Below are 19977 nucleotides of genomic sequence, written 5' to 3' on the forward strand. Positions count from 1 at the left end.
ATCGTGCTAATTTGAGATATCGTTCGAAATATATTTCAAAATGAAACGCTGTATCGTCAAATATAAATGTGAAAAAAATGGTACTAGAATCCCTTTCGAAACAGAACGTGACTCGTCCTTGAACGACAAGGTGGAAGAGTATCTTATACGTGTCCGGTAAACGAGATTTTCTTTTTCCTTTATTTATCGGATCACGAGGGAAACGTAAAGAACTTTCGGTAGCAAAGATTAAGAAAGGGAAGAGGACGACGATGGCCGAGGCTCTTTGGCATTCAGAAAGCGCTTTGGTTCGTTAGCTAAACGAACGTTTCGTACGTATACACCCTTCTACGCGCATCTGTACAGATGTGTACGTATCCATTCCGAGGTAAACATATACCGAGATAATTTGATTTGTATATAGCAAACGTTTACAGGAAATTTGTAATCAGGGTAAATACTTCTAATGCACCGGTTTAACTTTAAACGAGATCAGAGAAGAAAAGCTCAGAATCGCAAGTGTTGTTTTTGCATATAAAGTGACTCCAAGCTACGTGATACATTTGTTTGTAAAATGTGAAAGAGATGATGAAGATGAATCGGAAGAAGATTAATTAAATTTAAAGGAAAATACTAAATTAATATTGTAAATTAGGTTTGAGTAGATTAGTTAGTTATGCAGATTTTTCAAGAATTGTATAAATGTTTTATCAGAAAAATAATGAAATTTTGTAATTTTTTAAAGAATATTTAAAGAACGTTTCTAAAATCTATTTCACGTGTTATTTTTATTAACTCTGATAACTTTTTAATTTCAAAAAATATGTTTTAATTATTTTATTTTAAGGGGATAATTTTCATTGCAATAATAAAGAAGCTATTGCGTAAAATATTGTTAAATGGATTATAAATCTACAAAGTTTCATCAGAATAATTATATTAGTATTTCATTGTGTATATTTTTCTTTTTTTCTTGAATAAATATTATCTCATTTCTCTTTAGTCGTTATAGAATATTCTTGTCAATATTATACTTTTGTCTCCATTTTCAGTGAGACTTTTATGTGATTAAATTGTGCATTCCGTTCCCTCAATCACAGCTTCTACGTAATTACGTTAAAATATTTTTAGAAAGTCTCGATGAATATTAATGAATGGTAATATATATACAAATTTTTATAATTATTGCTACGTAATTATTATATATGAAAATTAAGTTATATCGTTTGAATGTATTTAAATAATGTAGTTAAAGATTATACGATATATTTCAATACAGATAATTTTTATAATTGTTTTATTATAAATTGAATTTTGGAAAAAAAATGAATATTTGTGTATATATCTCAATTGTAATATTTTACATCTTTTAAAATGTTACGTATCCTCGACAAATTTGTATATTTTTACGGTGACAAAATTCATTATTATGAATGAAGGATATAAGCATAAATAATGGTTATATTTACAACCATCTACTATGGATTCTCAATTTTTACGAATGGATCTGTTAAATATCCATTTCGTTATAAATGGATGCATCTGTTGAATGAAACATGAACGTATATCATAAATTCACATTATTTGTTGGCAAATATAATACAAAAATAGTAATAAAAATATTACTATTTTGGTAAATTTTGATAAATTCAAATATATCAAAGTAATATTATTCAATCATTTATCTTAGAAATATTATATTATTAATCATTCTGATAAATTTTATTTTCATCAGTTATATCGGAAAATAAAAATACGTATAAATTATTTTGATTATAATATTCGATATTTCGAAGAAAAGTTTTATTTTATATAGATCAATCTCATATTCTTATTATTGTGTATTTATCTATTATAATGCATTTTCATCTAATTATTAATTTTAATAACATAAAAAAAACGTAATTTAAATATTTTTAAAAAGCAAACACGAAATAAGAACTTTATTATTTTGAATCCATTTAAAATTATATTCTTTTAAGAATACATATACATATTCCTATTAATCAATTAAAAAATATATTATAGAATTTCAAAGCTACGATCCTCAACATCTCAAAAGCATTTAAATTTTTTAAACATTCTTCACATTATTATATTACACTTCCTACGTTTCAGAAGCAAATTAATACGTCTTCATTCAAATGTAACTCCATATAATAAACAAATTACATTAATACAACATTCTAATTCAAACAAATCTATTTTCAATGCGATCAATCGCATTTATAAAATCTTCAATTCCTTATGGGAATACGCGTGTTAGTGGAAAATGGCAAGGACACGGCGAAACCGGTTGAAACGGTTTCGAAGAGGTTCTCGAAGATTGGGGACAGGGTTGGAGGTGGTCCAGGTCCGCATTATCCGTGGAACGTACACAACCGAGATCCAAAGATGGGCTCGTGTTGCAAATACCTGTGCCACTTATATATATATTACGTACATATATGTACATTTATACGCGACGTACACATACACACACATACACGTGGAGGAAAGAAGCATTTCCACACACAAGCCGAGATCGTCCACGAGCCGACATGAATAAATCATGAGGATGGAAATTAAAGGCGATAAATGCGCCTCGAATGAGACAGCAGCGAGGAAAAGACTTTATGGGATTTTAATTCAGCCTCCGTGGAAAGGAATATACGAAGAAACGTGTCATACACAGAGGAAAAAGGCGAAGGTTCTGGAAAACAGGGAGTTGAAATTATCGCGGATACAAGTATAATTGCGATCGTGAAAATTGCTCGTCCCTAAGATAAGTCCGCGATGTTACGGGTTGTTGAACTCATGATACAATTCCGGCTAATTGAGAACCATAAAAAACATCGTGTCCTGTTGGCAAAGAACCTTATGTTTACGATTCTTTCTCTGTATTCCTCTGAATATCGCGACGATGTTCGTCTCTTGAGTTTTTCGAGAATGGAAATGAATTTGTAATTGTAAAAAGGAAATTATAATTGATTTGATACTAAATATAAATGGATAATAGGTTGTTGATATTGTGGTTTTGGAGCGTTTATAGATTTGTACTGATTGTGTTCCGTATTTTAAAGGAATTAGAATAATAACATTTTTAGGAAATAGTATGTTATTTGATACTTATAAAATGAAAAAAAAAATAATTTGATACTTTTACATCATAATTGATTTTTCTATTTTATATTCCTTCTTGATATTTTGTTTTTAATCTTTTTCATCCCGATGTTTCATTTGAAATTTAATCTTTTAATCTTTAACAAACAGGGAATTTTTAGCGGGAAATTGTTTAAAAGAAGATATTGCAAATTATATAAAGTTTAATTAAAACGAGTTTTTATTCTACTGATTTTTAAATACTTCATTTAAAAGAGACTACAAGCTGTAATTAAGCTGCAAATATATACTTTGTATTATACTTTAGTATAATATACTTAATATACTATTCGTTGCCTTTAAATTTTATTAAAAAAAGTGAAAAGTATATAAGAAATTTTAAACAGTTACACTTCAATTACATTATCGATCACACTATTACTAAACTTGTTCTTCTTGTTATTGCTTTATGCACAAACAAATATAAAATAAACTAATAGCAGTTAGTTCCAACAGATAAAAAAACTCTAAAGCTGCATGCGCCATATTTTTCACGCTGGTGAAAAAAACAGACATTCGAGGAACTTACCAGTTGTGTACATGGCGACTGCTTTGAGCGTGACCGGTTCAAGAACCACGGGATCGCTTCGACCCTTTGCATTGACAGCGTAGAGATGAAGCCTGTATTTACGGCCAGGCTCCAAGCCAGGAACCTCAAAAACGGGACCGGACGAGCCGGATCTCTCTGTGTGGTTCAGGTAGATGGTATTGACGTGATAAACGTTCTCTTCGCTGTAGACCTCCAGCTCGTAATTAGTTAAGGGCAAACCGCCGTCAAACCCTTCAGAGCATCTGACGATCAACCAGTCCGCGTCCCTCGAGTCGGTAGCCTTCAAGTCCTCGTGACCTATTTCACATAATAGAAAAAACGTGATGGAAGCCTCGAGGAAGGATATCCTCGAAACTCTACTCGAAATCGTATTATAGAAATATTTGGTTGGTCAATTGATATATATATAATTGATGAAGAAATATTTCCTTTTTGGATAAATAAACTTTTTAGAGAAGAAAAATCACATTTACGTCATATTTATATTTTGTTCTGCAATTTTGAATTGTTTAAGAAATATTTCAATGTGTAAAATTATTAATTTCCAAAGCGTTTAATCTATCCTTTCACATTTGCTATTCAGAAATATCAAATTTCGTCGCTCAGAAATCAATCTTATATTATACATCTTATATCATCCAAAAAATTAAATTATCCCCTAAGTATAAGTATGTACAAATAACGATGATTATAATTTCTCAAAACGAACGATTCATGTTTATCCTATTTAAACTTTCCCCAATTTGCAACGAACGAGCAAAACAAGCAAGAAAATGTTATCCTTTAACAACATTTAACGTGCCGTCTCGCCAACACCAAACATCCCCCCATCTTCAGTGTCGCTTTCCTGTAACGAAAAACCGGCTACCCTTCGGAGCGTGCGGTAATCGATCCCCAAAGGGGATCGCCTAATTTCACGATCGTTTTCACGCACGGTCGAACACCTTGTCTCTCTCTCTCTCTCTCTTTGGTCGAGGGTATGCCGGAAAACAAGCTGTTGAACACAATACCGGGTCTATCGAGTTGTGAGCTACGATACTATCCTATATGGAGGATACGTAATGACATAGTTAGGCGCGTTTAGGTTGATAGAAGGGTTCCAGTATCACTTACCCATTCGATACGCGTACGGGCCGGTCGATTGTAGGGCCGTGCAGTTCTGAAGGGGATAGGGTTTCCCTGCGACGATGATCTGAAAAAGGCAGGGTGTCTTTTGCACCCCTATCCGATTTTTCGCCCAACACGCGACCGTCCCGTAATCCATGTCGTTCGCCAGAGTATAATTCAACCTGGATCCGTGCCAGTGGCTGGTGATTAGGCTGAGCGGTTTCACCGGTGTGAATCTGTTGGACGGCACGTTCATCAGCTCGCCGGAATTGTTGAAGGTCCAATGGAAAGTGATGGGCGGCGGTTTAGATTGCACACCGCACACAAGGGAGATCGTCTCGTGCTTCAAGGCGCCGACCACTTGGGTGGATGACCCGTCCTTGCACACAGGCGCGTCTGAAAATTCAAGTGGACGTGGCTTGGACGCGGAGTTTAATCGCTCGCCCTTTTTTGGTTATGGAATTATGACAATTGATCCCAAAGAGAACTTGAGAGGCATTGAGATTGCGAGGGATTTTTGGGACAATGTTATAAGGATGCATAATTGTTAGAATAAAACTACTCACACATTATTTCCAACGTTACGGGTCTGCTGGTAGATTTCCCTTCGACATTGACAGCCATGCAAGAATATTCGCCTGCAGAATTTCTAGTCACGCTTCGCAAAACCAAAGATTGCCCGCTGGGAAGAAAAATTCTAGCAGTCATGTTCTGATGTAACTCCTTCCCGTCCTTGTACCACACCAGCTTGTACGCTTTTGGATTCGCTTGAACGTCGCATTCGAAATAGACATCATCGCCTTCGTTTATGTCGTTTGCTTTCAGACTCAAACCTAGCTTGATCGTCACTATTGGTGAATCTGAGAATTTTGTGCGCAATAAATCAATGTTTCTAAGTGTTATATTACAACAATTCAAAAGAATACAAATTAAATCAAAACTGATGAGGGAATATTGATATCTGAATAAAAAAAATAACTTAAATAATGATCAGTTTAAATTTAAAAAATTTAATATGCTATGAAATATATAATATATATATATATATATATATATATATATATATATATATATATATATATTATATATATAAATACATATATAATATCATATTGCATGATATTATAATATAAAGATTTTATTTAATCAATATCTAAATTAATCAAGATCTAACTTGTTTCAAATAAAAAACTAAAAATCACTTTTAAATCAACTTAATGTCTTCAACATAACATCAATAGGATTTTAAAAAACAATATTTTACAAGAAATAAACGTATTTATCGCGTAATTTACTTTAAAACTCGATTAAACTCTATTAAAATTAGGAAAAATTTAAACCGCTATAACTTCGAAGATAATGATTTTTAATCAACGAATCAAGGATCGTTAGAAGCGCTGAATCTTCCCCTTTAAAACGCTTTTTGATTTATCTCGATACGACTTCCGGTTCCCGAGATATCGTCGTGTAAAGAAAAGGGTAATTTTTGACTATTTATTATCTCCGTCCTTGTTGTTTACTCGGATCCCTCGCTCGCACCTCGTCTCACTGACCTATCTCTAACTCCAGACAAGCGACAGACGCGATTCCTGGAAAGACGCGTAGTACACATTTCCAGGAAAATATATAGGTCGCGAGCTCATTCATTATCTCTGCATCCTCTTAAACGCTATGGTGGATACTTTGAGTCCTTATATCTCGGTAACGAATTGAGATATCGGGATAAAACAAAAAGCAATTTCAATGGTACGGTTTCCCCTATCTTTTGAGTGGATTTTGATGACAAAATTTTTGTTTCTTTTTATGTTTTTTACACGAAAAAATCGAGGTTTTTTTTGTCATTTCTTGAAATTCTGTATTTGAATTGGATAATCGATGCAGTATTACGGAATGGCTACGAGAATCATTGTTAAATTTTCTATTATATATTATATTTCAATTTCAGCGAAAATTGGTTAAATAGATAATTAAATAGATAATTAAATTAATCTAAAATTAAATGCTTTTGTGATTCATTGTGCTTGGATAGAATAATTACTTAAATATTTATAGGATTAAAAGATTAAAGAATAAAATTTGTTTCACTTACAGTATACTAATAATCGCCATCTATTTTCCAGGGCGCTATCAGGTACAACTGGATTCTCTGCTCGACACGTCAGATATTTCCCATCATCCTCCATGGTGGGTACGTAACTCAGCACACTTCTCGTGATGTTCGGACTATCTGCAAACTACGAAGAACTCAGAATCTAAGATCGCGCGTATCTGTCGTGTAAATATCGTGGAAATAAAACACGGCAATCGTAAGTTCAAAAATGTTATACTCACATTTCTGGCCATATGTTTGACCTGGTGGTTTCCCTTCCACCAGGTGATCACAGCCTCTGGCCTAGAACCCGAACTGGTGCATTCAATTTCGTACGTTCTTAACGCCGACAAGTGGGCTCTTTTGTTCGTAATATTCACTAGCAACGGTTTCACTGGAATTCGAAGGGTGTCGTTGAATCGATACCAGAGTAAAAAAGTAACGTTTCAGATACAAAAAAACAATCCAATTTCGATTATGATTTTTTTTTCTGCGCAAAAATATACTCTTTATTAAATTCCAGTGAAATGCAGAAACATCAACAATAATAAAACAATAAACAACACATGATTTTGAAACGTACATATTTTATGAAAGCAAGATAATTTAAAAATTTTCAAACATTTTTTTTTAAAAACTTTTTTATAAATGTAAAATTTGAGAAATGTGATTTGTAGATATTTAATTCCGAGAGCAGATATGATAAGAGAAATAAAAATACATGCAATATTTATATATCATCTCGAAGTTTGCATAAACACAGCAGTTTATTAATAAGTAAGAAACTTCTAAACTGAGATTAAGTTGTTATTCCCTTCTCTTTAACGAGAAGCAAACATTCGGTAAGACAGGTTTGACAAGTTGAAACAGTTTCTTACTCACAATTAATATCCAAAATAATCTCGGAAGTAAGAGGAGGCACGAGATGCGTGTTGCTCGCCCGGCAAATTAGCCTAGCCCTGAGAAACTTCCTGGTGACGTTCGAGATATCGAGACGATTTATCGTGATATCACCATGCTCCAACGTGTAAGTGTCATCCATCGCTCCATTGAAATGCCACGTGACTTTCGGTGGTGGTGAACCCCCGATTACCTCGCACAATAAGGACAATTCGCTACCCTCGTTGAAGGGCTGTAATATCTTGGCCAAACTTCTAGCGGCGCCGGTGTAAATCACAGGTTTGTTTGGTGGCACTGTCGTAAGAGTGGATTTATGTACGTCATATAACATGAATATTTACTTTCCTTTTAAATCTTTTGATAAAAGTTGACGCACGCGATATATTTTCTCGCGAAAAAAAATTTACTTTCGGTAATAATAATTTATATCTGTTCGATGCAATCCTTTATCCATTCGCATTAGATAAGATATCTGTTTGTATCTGTTTCAAATTTTTGTTTATTAATTTTTCTTTTCATATTAACAATAATTGTATACTTTTGTGAAATAATGCGAAGAAATATTCATATGCAAATATTTTTAACTAGATAGATATATATGAAAGTTTCCTAAAAGAATTTATCATTAATTCAATCTTGTTCAAAAAACAAGAAGCTGTGAAATCCACCATATTTTGTGTTAAAAAGATAAATTTGTAATTAAACGTTATAAATGATCGTCACAAAGCAATGTTAAATTAGAGGTAAATTTTGCTTAAGCACATATTGCGTGCTCTCAAGATAAAAAAATGTTGGGAAAAAATATACATGTATAATTTTTTAATCTTTAGAATAGCAAAAAAAAAAAATGCCACGATTCCTGTTAAACTCTTACAATTAATTAATTTGAAATCACGTTAGCACCGTTGGACAAGCTCCTCAAACGTAACAAGAAATTCATAATGTAACGAATTAAAATAACACGGTTTGTTCTTATAGTTAACTAAAGATTATCCTCTCTCTCTGCATTTATAATACCATTGCACCGTGTTTTATCATTAATTTTGAAAGAAAATCTGTGCTGCCATGAACAAAATGAAGGACAAAATTTCTCTCTACTTTACAACTTTAATTTCATAATGATAAAAGAACAGAAATAATATTTTTTTTGAATTGAAATATCAAAATTTGATGTTCAATATTCTATGAGAAACTCTATTATTTTAACTTTTTAGATTTCGTTATGGAAAAAAGAAGTTTTTAATATGGATTAAACAACAATTTAATTTCATTACTCTTTTTATATTTTATCATAACAATTTTGTTATCGATATATTTCTTTTTATCCTTTTTAGAATAATCTTCACCGTTAATCGGTGAAAGATTAATCAATCTTTCTTTCTGGATTTAAATCTAAAGTAAATACTCCCACATCTCTACGCAATCCATCACTTACTTCCCACCGAGATAATAAAGAATGTAATTTCTTTTCCAATATTACAGTAGATTACAAAAGTTTTAATCACAGGTATCAAAACCGAACCTCATCACACGCTTCGAGAAACGAATCGAAAGAGAGATGTTTTAAAAAAAAAAAAAATGAAAAGTTGGGAATTAAAAGCGACGACAACCAGTCCAAATACCATCAAATTCCAGAACGAAAGCAATTAATCGCGATTGGTCATCAAGGGAACAGGGATGAGGGTGAGCGAAAGAAAGAGAAAATATAAAGGTAGGGCATACTCACCTATCACCGTGAGGTTAACCTTCTGATTTCTGGTTGGGCTATTTTTATAATCCACCCTGCACCTGTACACCCCCACGTCGGCCGCCTCGAGGGGATCGATCTCCAATTTCGCGGGTTCTACGCTCGTCCTCATGGTCGCCCTTTTACCGAACACGTATGGATCTGACCAAAGCTTCGCCTCAGCTATCGATTTGCCGCGAGCGTCCAGGCTGTATATCGGCTCGCCTCCCCTCTCGTCTTTGTACCAAAAAACCATGCTCACCACCTCGCTCCTGCTCACTGGATCGATGTCGCAAGGTATTTGAGCTTTGAAACCAGCCACCGCCGACACATCCAGCATCGGTACTGAAAAATTACCCGAAATATTATTCGCCGAATCGGTGTTTTCAAACGAACACGCGATTAAACCTGATTTTTCCAACGGTGTATATCCGAATATCTAATGGATCCTTCATTAACAACGCTTTCAACGATTTCCAAGTTATGGCCATCGCGTTGAAAGCTCTCTCTTCCAGTAAACTCTTATCCATGTACACAGTGGGATTTCAACGACCCTCTTTGTTTGATGTTTTTTAATTCTTTCGTTCCGCGTTTTAAGCTCGAGGCCGAGGGGCGTAAAGAGTCCGCTCCCTTTGCCGATGTTGTTTTCACTCGGTTACAGGGGATGATTTACTTCTTGTCATTTGGTGTTCGTCGCCTCGTTGGGGCGAAGATGTAATAACGTGGGCGGAGGTGGAGAAAAAAAGTAAATGATTTTCATTTTTCGTTTTTCATGGGGATCTCGTTGAACGGATTTTCATTTTATGCGTAGATGAACCTCCGTGTTGGAAAATATTAGAACGATGGAATTCTGCGATCTTGTATATTTCACGCGAAACTTTATGAATCGATCTCTGGCTGGTGGATATGTATTTCGACAAAGACGAGTCGTGATGAATATTAATACGAGCCCTCGTTGCTTTTGCACCATCGTGTACAAAATGAAGAACGTATTAAGTCATAAGATAAAAAACAGATATTCCATTCACACTCTTTAATATCCTTTTTCTTTCGACTTTAAATACTTTACATTAATTTTACTTCTCGCTCGATCTCGCCTCGAGAAAAAAACTTAAAGAAGAACCACGTTTTTCGAAGGAAATAAAGGAACAACTGCAATTAAATCTCGACCACGATTAAAAACTATCCTTCTTCTGCCGTGGCAAAACCACGAGCCGCTACCGCTTCATAGATTTTCTTCCTAATTCAACTTCCAGCCAGGAGCGTATCTGAAATCCAGGCCACTGCTTCCCCTCCTGTATATTTTCTTACCGCAACCGCAAATTTCAGTCAGTCAGTGACCAAGTTACTGCAAATTGGCCGAGAAACAAAAGTTGGTAGAGGAGAGGCGTGATAATACGTGCGCGCGGAGGAAAGGCGATTAATCGATCTACTTGCCGATTTATGCCCCACGTAGTTGTCGCGATTTCATTGGCTTTCATAGCCGCCTCATCCATCGTTTCGCCACCCCTCGCCTCGTTATCCTTTCCCTCGCCCGACCTTAGATACAACCATGACTCGGGAAATTGGTTTGCACGCGGAGATTAATCACGCGCTGCCTTATCGATTTGCTGCATAAATGTCCATCGCTTTTTTCGTTGCTCTTTCCGTCGTGGAAGCGACGAGCGTTCGACAAGCAAGAAGCTGACAAGGAAATGGAAAGCGTGTTGAGCAGTTTGAATGGGAATAAAGTTTCGATAACGATGGAACGTTTGCTGGATGGTTCGAGAAATTCTTATTTTATTATATTTTGGTGTTTGGAAGAATTTTGACGAATAGAGTAAGGGATACTTCTTTTTAGAATCGAGTCAGAGAGTAATTATTAAGCAATTAACTAATTTGTATGAACCAATTTTTAAAAACTAATCACGATTCACGCATCTAGGTTCAAGAATTTATTTTTAACAAATTCATTTTAAAAAATGAAAAGTGTGCTAATGTAATAATAAATTTTGTAACGATCTTTGAAATTTTATATCGCTATCACGTATTCAAATTCCTATTTAAAATGCGGCTTTAACCCAATCTTGATACTAAATCCAACTTCATATAGGTATCTAATTTTAGCGAGTAGAATTTAGTACAATGATTAATATTACTCTGGAAAATACATGTCAGAAAATATTAATTATCGTTTAAGCTTCTCGGTTGCATCTAATAATAAATTTGAACATTTCCGTTGTGTCATTTATGTTTCATATTAATTCTTATATAACTAACTTTACAACTATCTATACTATCTATCTATATATATCATTAAATTAAAAAGGAAAAAAGTTAAATAATTCTTATTTGATTTATTGAAGCATATTTAAGATACGAATAATAGATGACTAATTAATTAAAATTTAATGAAATCAAAATTTTATTATAGAAATAGCAAACGTATCGTTACGTTGTTGATATAATTGACATGCATATTCAATCATTAGTAATTAAATTTGGTTTATACGGATCTGATAATCAATAAATTCATTGTAAGCAAATAAGGATCGAAAAACAGAAACACGTTAATTAGAGATTGATTAGAGATTACAAAGCTAAACAATGATATTATCATCATTCTCATATTATCCTGAATAACATTTTTTTATATGTATATCCAGTGTTCTATCTAGAAACTGATGGGATTATAATTTTCTATACATACAAAACATATTACACCTATAAAATATAAAACATTATACTTCAGTATAACAAATTATTCTTAAGTTTTAACCTCTAAACCGTCTTCTTTTCAAATCATTGAGAAAACGTTTATTACTCACAAAACATATATATTTTATATATATTCATGATTCATATATTTATAGCTTACATTCATCCATTGAATCACTATTTAACAAACTCAGCAAACTACAATATTATCCGCAGACAACATGGAACACAAGATATCCAATTATTGGATCCAATCTAATTCTCGTCCGAACAAAACAAACACCTGTTAGCAACGGTACCGAGTAATATTGTCTCGACAAATACAGAACATCGTCAAACGCTAAATAATCTACGTAATATGTTCATGTAAATCAAACAAATCCATAAACCAAGCCGCAAATGCATGAAAACGATCAATAAATGATTTAATCAATTCAAGTTCAAAGTTTAAACTTTCTTTGGGAAGAAGAAACGTAAAAAAAATTATTGATCACGATTCGAGCAGTCAATTGTCTTATTCATTTGACAAAAATATTGAACATTCTAAAAACATAGAGCAAATAGAAAAATATATATGGAAAATCTCATAGTTTGGAAAAAATCCTGAAACAATTCTGAAAAATGATATTTTAAATTAACGTATGTTCTTAAAAAATAATAATGGCGTTAAAGTTGGTGTAATCCAAAGATTTTCGAGTAATTTAATCTTATTCTTATCCTAATTAATTATAGATATAACAGTGATTGGAGATTATAAAGAATTCAAGAAAATATTTATAAGATTAATTTTGCAAAATAAATATATATATATTTATTTATTTTTATATTCTATTAAATTATTTATAGAAAGACGCTATGGATCTTCGTATAATAAAGATTTCTTTAACATGCATTCATAAGATCCATACACCCAAGAAATACGACAATGTTCGTATAACATAGCATCGAAGGACACGTATAACATGGAATATACATGATGTTTAAAAATGTATCATATTTTTCCAGTGACCCATATAACGTGAATTTATATGATATAAAGAATATATTCTATACCGTGTTGTATCAGAGAGTTTACAGAATTATGGCTCAATAGTCTCACATAACGTTACAGGATTAACAGTACAATAAGACGAAGGAAAGAAAAATAGTCAAATGATTCGTGTACTCGAATACATTTCAAATTAATCTCATTTGCCCCAATTATTCAAACGTATTCGACAAATTCTCAATTTCCTTAACGAAAACTCTAAAAACAAACTTCCCTTTCCCTCCTTTCATCCTTCATCCTTTTCCCATATAAATCTTCATCTCGTTTGTCCCGTTTCTCGTGGAAGAATCCTCTCTACCAAAAGTGTCATCGATACAAGGAGCTTCTATCATTCGAGGAAATCGGATAAATCCGCAAGCAGGCAGACCCGGTCACCGTCTTATCAGCGTGACATATGTCGACGTGCAAATACGGTCGAACAGTTCACGGATTCGACACGCGTATTTGGGCAGGTTGGAACGTTTACTTGAGGGAGTCGCATAGATCTCAGGCTGTATCCGGCTACACGCCGTATCTCGGGTAATTATTCAAAGCAAACGCGACCCCGTGTCGCGGATCGGTAATGCATCGCATTATCCGCTTTTGTGTATGTACAAGTCCACGTGCGAGGATTTCAACAGGCGCAAACCGTCGCGAGATGCGGCACAGTGCGCAGGATAGGGTTGTGATCTTATTCCAAGGACGGAAATGCAAATCGACCTGATCGGATTTCGAGAGAACTTCGAATGGAATTAGGGAGTTGTCGACAACAATGCTAGCGAAGAAACGGAATGTGACTTGACATAAATGAATAGAAGAATATAAATAGGGTTTTGTCCCCCTTGCTTGTGTTTTGAGAATTTAACAAGCAAAATATAATAAACGGAGAGGGAATAAAGAAAGAGTATTTTATATTTGATTTTTCTTTTTCTTTTTGCAAATTTTTTTTGAATTGGTATATTTCATTTTTTTGATTGATGTAAATTTTAATGAGGGCCTAAAAGAAAAAGTAATACAAGTCAAGCATTATAGATCTTTGAAATAAAATTAAAAAAAGAAGAATGAAAAATAGAATCGAATATTTTTCTTTCTTGAATGATACAAATTTCGAATAAATACATTCTATTTTTAATATTTTGTTGTACAATATAATATATTGAAGTTATTATATAAATATAAATTTTCGATTTTAAAAACGAATTTATATTTATATATATAATATAATGCAACTTTTTCACAATACCAATTGTACGTATGTACAACGAATTGGTTTTCCTAAAATCGAAGGATTCGCAAAAATCGAATCCCATCAAATATTGCGTTACATATAATCTCCAATATAATCCCAAAAATTCATGCAACTTTTAATTCTCCAAAAAAAAGAAAAAAAAAAAAAAAAGAGGGAAACGATTCACGAAAACTAGACTGCACATAAAAATCAAACACATAATGAAACAAAATAAAAACAAACGAAAAAAAAAAAAAATAATCCATCATTTTTTCGCGACGTTGAAAAATATCACATTTAAAACAGCTTCTTTTCGACACTGGCTGGAAACCGCATCCATATTTTACCGTTACCATTGCCGTTGAATTTCGTGTCGCCAGGACACAAGCCGCGTAAAAACACGTCGCGATATCGAATCACGTCCCCAGGAACAAGAACAACCGTGCCCTCTCTGACCCGATAACGAGCAGTTACACCATGGATATCGCAAATTCGTGAGAATTCCCCGTGAAACACGTCCGCGATTCCATTGGAATTCCCATGGACTGCAAAAGGCACTCGCGTTTTTGCGATTGTTATCGTTTAAACGGGGTGGTGACGCTTGGTTCCAGGTGTGGGAGAGACGGTTATGTGTGTAAACAGCGCAATTTGTACAAACGCGGTAACAATCCCCAACGACACCCCTGGAAAACAACGTCGCCTCGGCAAACACGCGTTCTCGTCGAGAAATGGCAAAGCTTTGACAAAGTTATTCGTGGAGAGAAGAATGTGAGAATAAGAGATCGAGTTGAGATGTTTGAAATTAAAACTTGGTGTGTATGATTTTTGTTTTAAATAGGATTGGAAAGGTGTCGAAGAAATTGTATCGATGTTGTACTCTGCGTTTATAAGAACGATAAAAAAGATAAGAGTAAAGTGGATGAAGTGGGTTTAGGAAATGATTGGTTTGATATTGCTTAAAGAGTCTGAGGTGGTATCTTTGAAATTTGATATTGTGTTAAAAATGGAAGGAATTATACTTTTTTTATTAATGTAAAATGCGAAATAGAATTTTTTTAAATTTAAATTTCCAATCGAAAAAGGAATACGTTATTCATACGGATTATCCTTATGTTTTCGTATTCCCTTTATAACTTCCATTTCAGCTAAGTATCAAGTATAAATATTAAAGTGATGTAATACACATCCATATATTCCATCTCACGCGTACTCAAAATTTATTTTACTTTATATTTTAAGAATTATTCGGGAATAAAAAGATTTTCAGTTTCGGACGATTGTGTCGCTATTCATCCTGTCGGGAAATACACTCGATTTCTTCAAATTTTCTTTTGCGATAAAAATATTTCGTCGTTTTCATTTTAATCTTTTTCATAACAATAAGAAATTAATAAGAATAAGAAAAATTAATTTTATGAAATGGAATATTGTGAAGTCACTTAACGTAATTATTCTCAAAGAATTCATTATTCTGAAAGAATGAATGCAGCTTGTACGGCCACTTATCATAAAGAATTTCGAATAAGAAGTACAGAATTTTTCAAAAACATTACGAGTTAAAATTTCTTCAAAAGAGAGTTGCACATTATTTTCCACGTAACCTACATCATATAAATGGATTGCGTTTGGAAATGCAACTTCACGACACACTTTCTCATAAAAGTTTTAACGTCGCGTGTGCAATATAAACGAAAATTCAAGTTGAAGAAACGCTAGCCATCTTGGCGATTCTAATATATTCTTATTAAAAATGTATTGTATAATTTGAGTATATATAATTGCAATCCTAATGTAATAATGCAAATCCTAAATGTAATAATAATTTCTTATGAAAAAGAAATTAAATAATTGAAAAAACATAAAGAAAGGTAGAATCTAAAAATGTATAGTGCAATTAGGGAATGTATAATTTAGAAAGATATATAAACATCAGTAAAATATTATATAATATATTTATCAAAACTTTATTTTCTTTTTCACAACAGACGTCTGAAAAGTTTTCCTTCCATTTGAATAAAACATTCATATCTGTAAATTATGAATTAACATATTTATATTCTCAAATTTTCTTATCTTATTTCATATTGGCATACGTATTGTTATGATTTATGAACATATAAATAAAATTAAGATCCTGAAGACTATTTTGTATAATAAAAAAGCTAGTATGAAGTTAATATAATTCAAATGCATAATACTAATATTATCATTAAAAATAGATCCTAAAACTTTTTAATAAGAATGTGTGTCATTACAAGCATACAGTGAAATTTACTCATAAATTTATTCGTATTTCGTATTTCACTATATTTTCTGAAGAATTCTGCCCATCTCTTACCTCCAAATGAATATCGACGTAGTCGCATTTAATTAAAATATTAATACGATCTTATCAAAAAATTATTTGATAAAAAAAAAAAAAGTATATTGCCTCCCACTGGCTACGTCCATTCATTAAACGCTTCGTATCAAAATCTCTCAAAGATCTACTCGACTTCCCCTTTTCATCCTACGTTTCTACACATCTCTCCTATTCATCGAGCTCGAGTAAATCGTCAACAATCGGTACACGGTAACCCGCACGCTCGGCTGGAACGGGAAACGAGTACGGCCGATAGCTGATTTAAAAGGAAAGTCAAATAAAGTGGGCTCGCCACTTTGGATCGCGAAAATTTCAGAGTAATTTCCACCCCGGAGGCGTAAAAAGGGGTCGATGCCCCTGCGAAAGTAGAAGTCGGTGCACCCGGTAGAAGTGCAGCGATAACCGAGATCCTTGGGTGATGAAAAACGAACGAATCAACTTTAAGGCTTTTAGGTTAGAATTGTAAAAGCGGACGAGGAAGGGAGGGGAGAATAACCAGGCCCGTTTCGACGTATGACACATTTTTCCCTGTGCTCACCCCTCCTTCTCTCTCCTCCAGTTTTATCCCCGTTACAATTGGATTTTACGCCGCATCAAGCGCGCCACCAGCTCTTTCTCGCGTTACACACCGCCATTATGCGCGCGGCGGCCTGCATACACCGTTTCCAACTTCGGATCGAAAGACTTACAAGGCTACCCTTTTATAGGGTATCGCGATACACAATTTCATATTACCCCCACAGTCGGCAATTTTTACCCTTCCTTCAATTCTCTGCGCCCTAGCCTCGAGAGGACGTATAAACATGCATAAAACGTTGATGGGAGAAAAATACGCAGAGAGAGAGAGAGAGATGTTGTTTGATATTTTGTATCGTACGATTTTCATCGGCGATACTCCAGTTTCACGAGGCTTCCCTTGTAAAAAATTCCAAGTTAGAGGAGTTGAAATGTTTGAAATAAAAATGGGAGCTTACTTTTCAAGAAAAATGTTTGTTCTGTTGATGGAATATGGTATATTGAATGTATTAACGAGAAAGGATATTAATAAATTTGTGAATGTTATATACGTGTCAGTAATCGATATTTAATTGTATCGATCTATGTTTCATAATCATAATACTTATAAAATTTAATATTTATTTTTTCAATTAGCAATTTAAATGTGTATTTAAAGCTGTAAAGATTCATTAAATATAGATGAGGAATTTACAGAATAAGTAAAAGATGCTAAACAATGATAATTATCTGATTCAAGAAATAAAACTTTCATAAAAGAAACTTTTGATTCGATTCTTTTTTTGTAGTTCGTGAAAAAGAGATTGATATATCTTCCAAATTTCATTTCAACGACAATATTTATTAAATCATTAAATTAAGACACATCAGTTTATTTTCCAATCACACTTAGTATTATCAGTCGCGAAATCTGATCACTTTAATCAGAGTTGATCCAGTTTAATCAGTTTTCTTTCAATCTTAAATCCTTTGTGATTCTAAACAATCGCGAAAGAGCTTTATATCATTCCGATTCAAACGATGCATAAATGATCATTCTTTTTCTTGTAAACATTCTTATTATCTCCAGATACGGCTACGATTGGGTAGAAATGTCCACAATTGAGGTTGGGTCTGTGATAAGGGATGAACATAGAGGGTTGCTGGATAAACAACGCGTGAACAAGGGGTTAGAGAGGATAGTATACGATGTACAATGACGTATTAGCGATTTAGACTAAGTGACAAATTAACAACGTCTAAATGCTACTTACGATTGATAAATTGAATTGTAAACAAATTATTCTTAATGCTTTTATCTTTTTGTAATAATAGCATCGAGAATAAGATATTAAATTTTTTATTAGTGTAGAAGATTAATTAATTAAGCATTTATTAACTTTTTTTTTATATGAATATCCAAGGTTTTATTTCTATTTAACTTCTTTTCTTCAGTCTTGCATTTATAAAAATTTATAATTTTGCATCTCTAATTATCTATTACATCCGATACATCCACGATAATATTCATCTTTGAAATTGAAATCAAGAATTGATTCTTGCTCAGCTTTTGTACTTGCAGATATCGCACTTTGCGCTCCGAGAATTCGGTGAAATTATGCATAAGTAAATAACGGTATCCCATTTGTCGGCGATAAACCGGCGTGTATCTGGTTAAAGCTATGAGAGATGATATAAGGGGCTCAAATTGTCAATTTGAATCATACGATCCCCTTATTCCAAGACATTACACGTTGCACGTATTCGCGCCCGTTTGCCTAATGCAATAGTCGTACTACTTACGATATGTGAAACCATGTTTGTCCGTACATATGCTCCGTCTATCGTAAGGTGCGCCAATGCTTGAGTGTACTACTAGAATATGCACCCATTCAAGAAACCGGATAACAAACGATGGAGACAGTGCGGCAAATGGAAAATGGAGAGGAGGGGAGTGAGGACCAAAAATGGCGAGAGAGGAAGAGAATCGAGAAAGAGAGATAGAAGATATATATAGAGTGTTCGATTTTAACCTATGATTTCAAATATCTTGAAGAAAATAAGACGGATAGGAGAAGATAGACTTTTAAATCGAATTCTCGAATCTCTCGAATAGAATTTTATAACTTTAATAAAAAAAAAAATGTTATTTGCTGCAACAAATTCGAAAGCATATTATATAAAAAACAATTTAATAATGTTTAATTTAAATTTTATTAAAACAGATATAATTAATGTAATTCTGATTTTGTAAAATTTAACTTATGAGAAATAAGAAAGTGCGAGTGTTTGTTATTTCCTTACTTTTGTAATAATTAAAAATTACTATCGTTACTAACTTTCAGAATTGTAATATTTTTTTTCTAATTTTTTGACATAGATTAATATTATGGAAGAGAAATTGAAACCAAAATATCTGGATAAACGAAAATAGAAAAATTTGAAAAATAGAAATAAGAGAAAAAACAAAACTTGATAAAAAAAAGAAAAGAAAAGAAAAGATAGGAGAAAATATTAGAGAGAAAAAAGTTAAAAATACAAAAAGTACAGTATAAAATCTTAAAAAAAAATTTAAAAAGTAAAAAAAAAAAATAAAATAAAAGGAAAAGAAATAAAAGAAAGTTCTAAAAAAGAAAAAAAGATACGAAAGTAAAGAGAAAAACTGTGACACAAAGA

At 33.0% G+C, this 19977-nt stretch overlaps 1 protein-coding gene across 1 annotated transcript in view; it reads right to left on the minus strand.

Annotated features, from left to right (window-relative positions):
* Positions 1-19977, minus strand: part of LOC100871951 (neural cell adhesion molecule 2) — a 46225-nt gene that overhangs the window by 3337 nt on the left and 22911 nt on the right. The window contains exons 2-8 of the mRNA XM_003696754.4: positions 9493-9837; positions 7749-8060; positions 7109-7260; positions 6867-7011; positions 5344-5637; positions 4784-5173; positions 3650-3967 (exon numbers count right to left, since the gene is read on the minus strand). Of these exons, the coding sequence (XP_003696802.2) occupies positions 3650-3967; positions 4784-5173; positions 5344-5637; positions 6867-7011; positions 7109-7260; positions 7749-8060; positions 9493-9837 (1956 nt within the window). The remainder of the gene's footprint in view (positions 1-3649; positions 3968-4783; positions 5174-5343; positions 5638-6866; positions 7012-7108; positions 7261-7748; positions 8061-9492; positions 9838-19977) is intronic.

Source organism: Apis florea, unplaced genomic scaffold, assembly GCF_048593485.1.
Source record: "Apis florea isolate Af1SG1 unplaced genomic scaffold, ASM4859348v1 contig_3766_pilon, whole genome shotgun sequence".
NCBI lineage: Eukaryota > Metazoa > Arthropoda > Insecta > Hymenoptera > Apidae > Apis > Apis florea.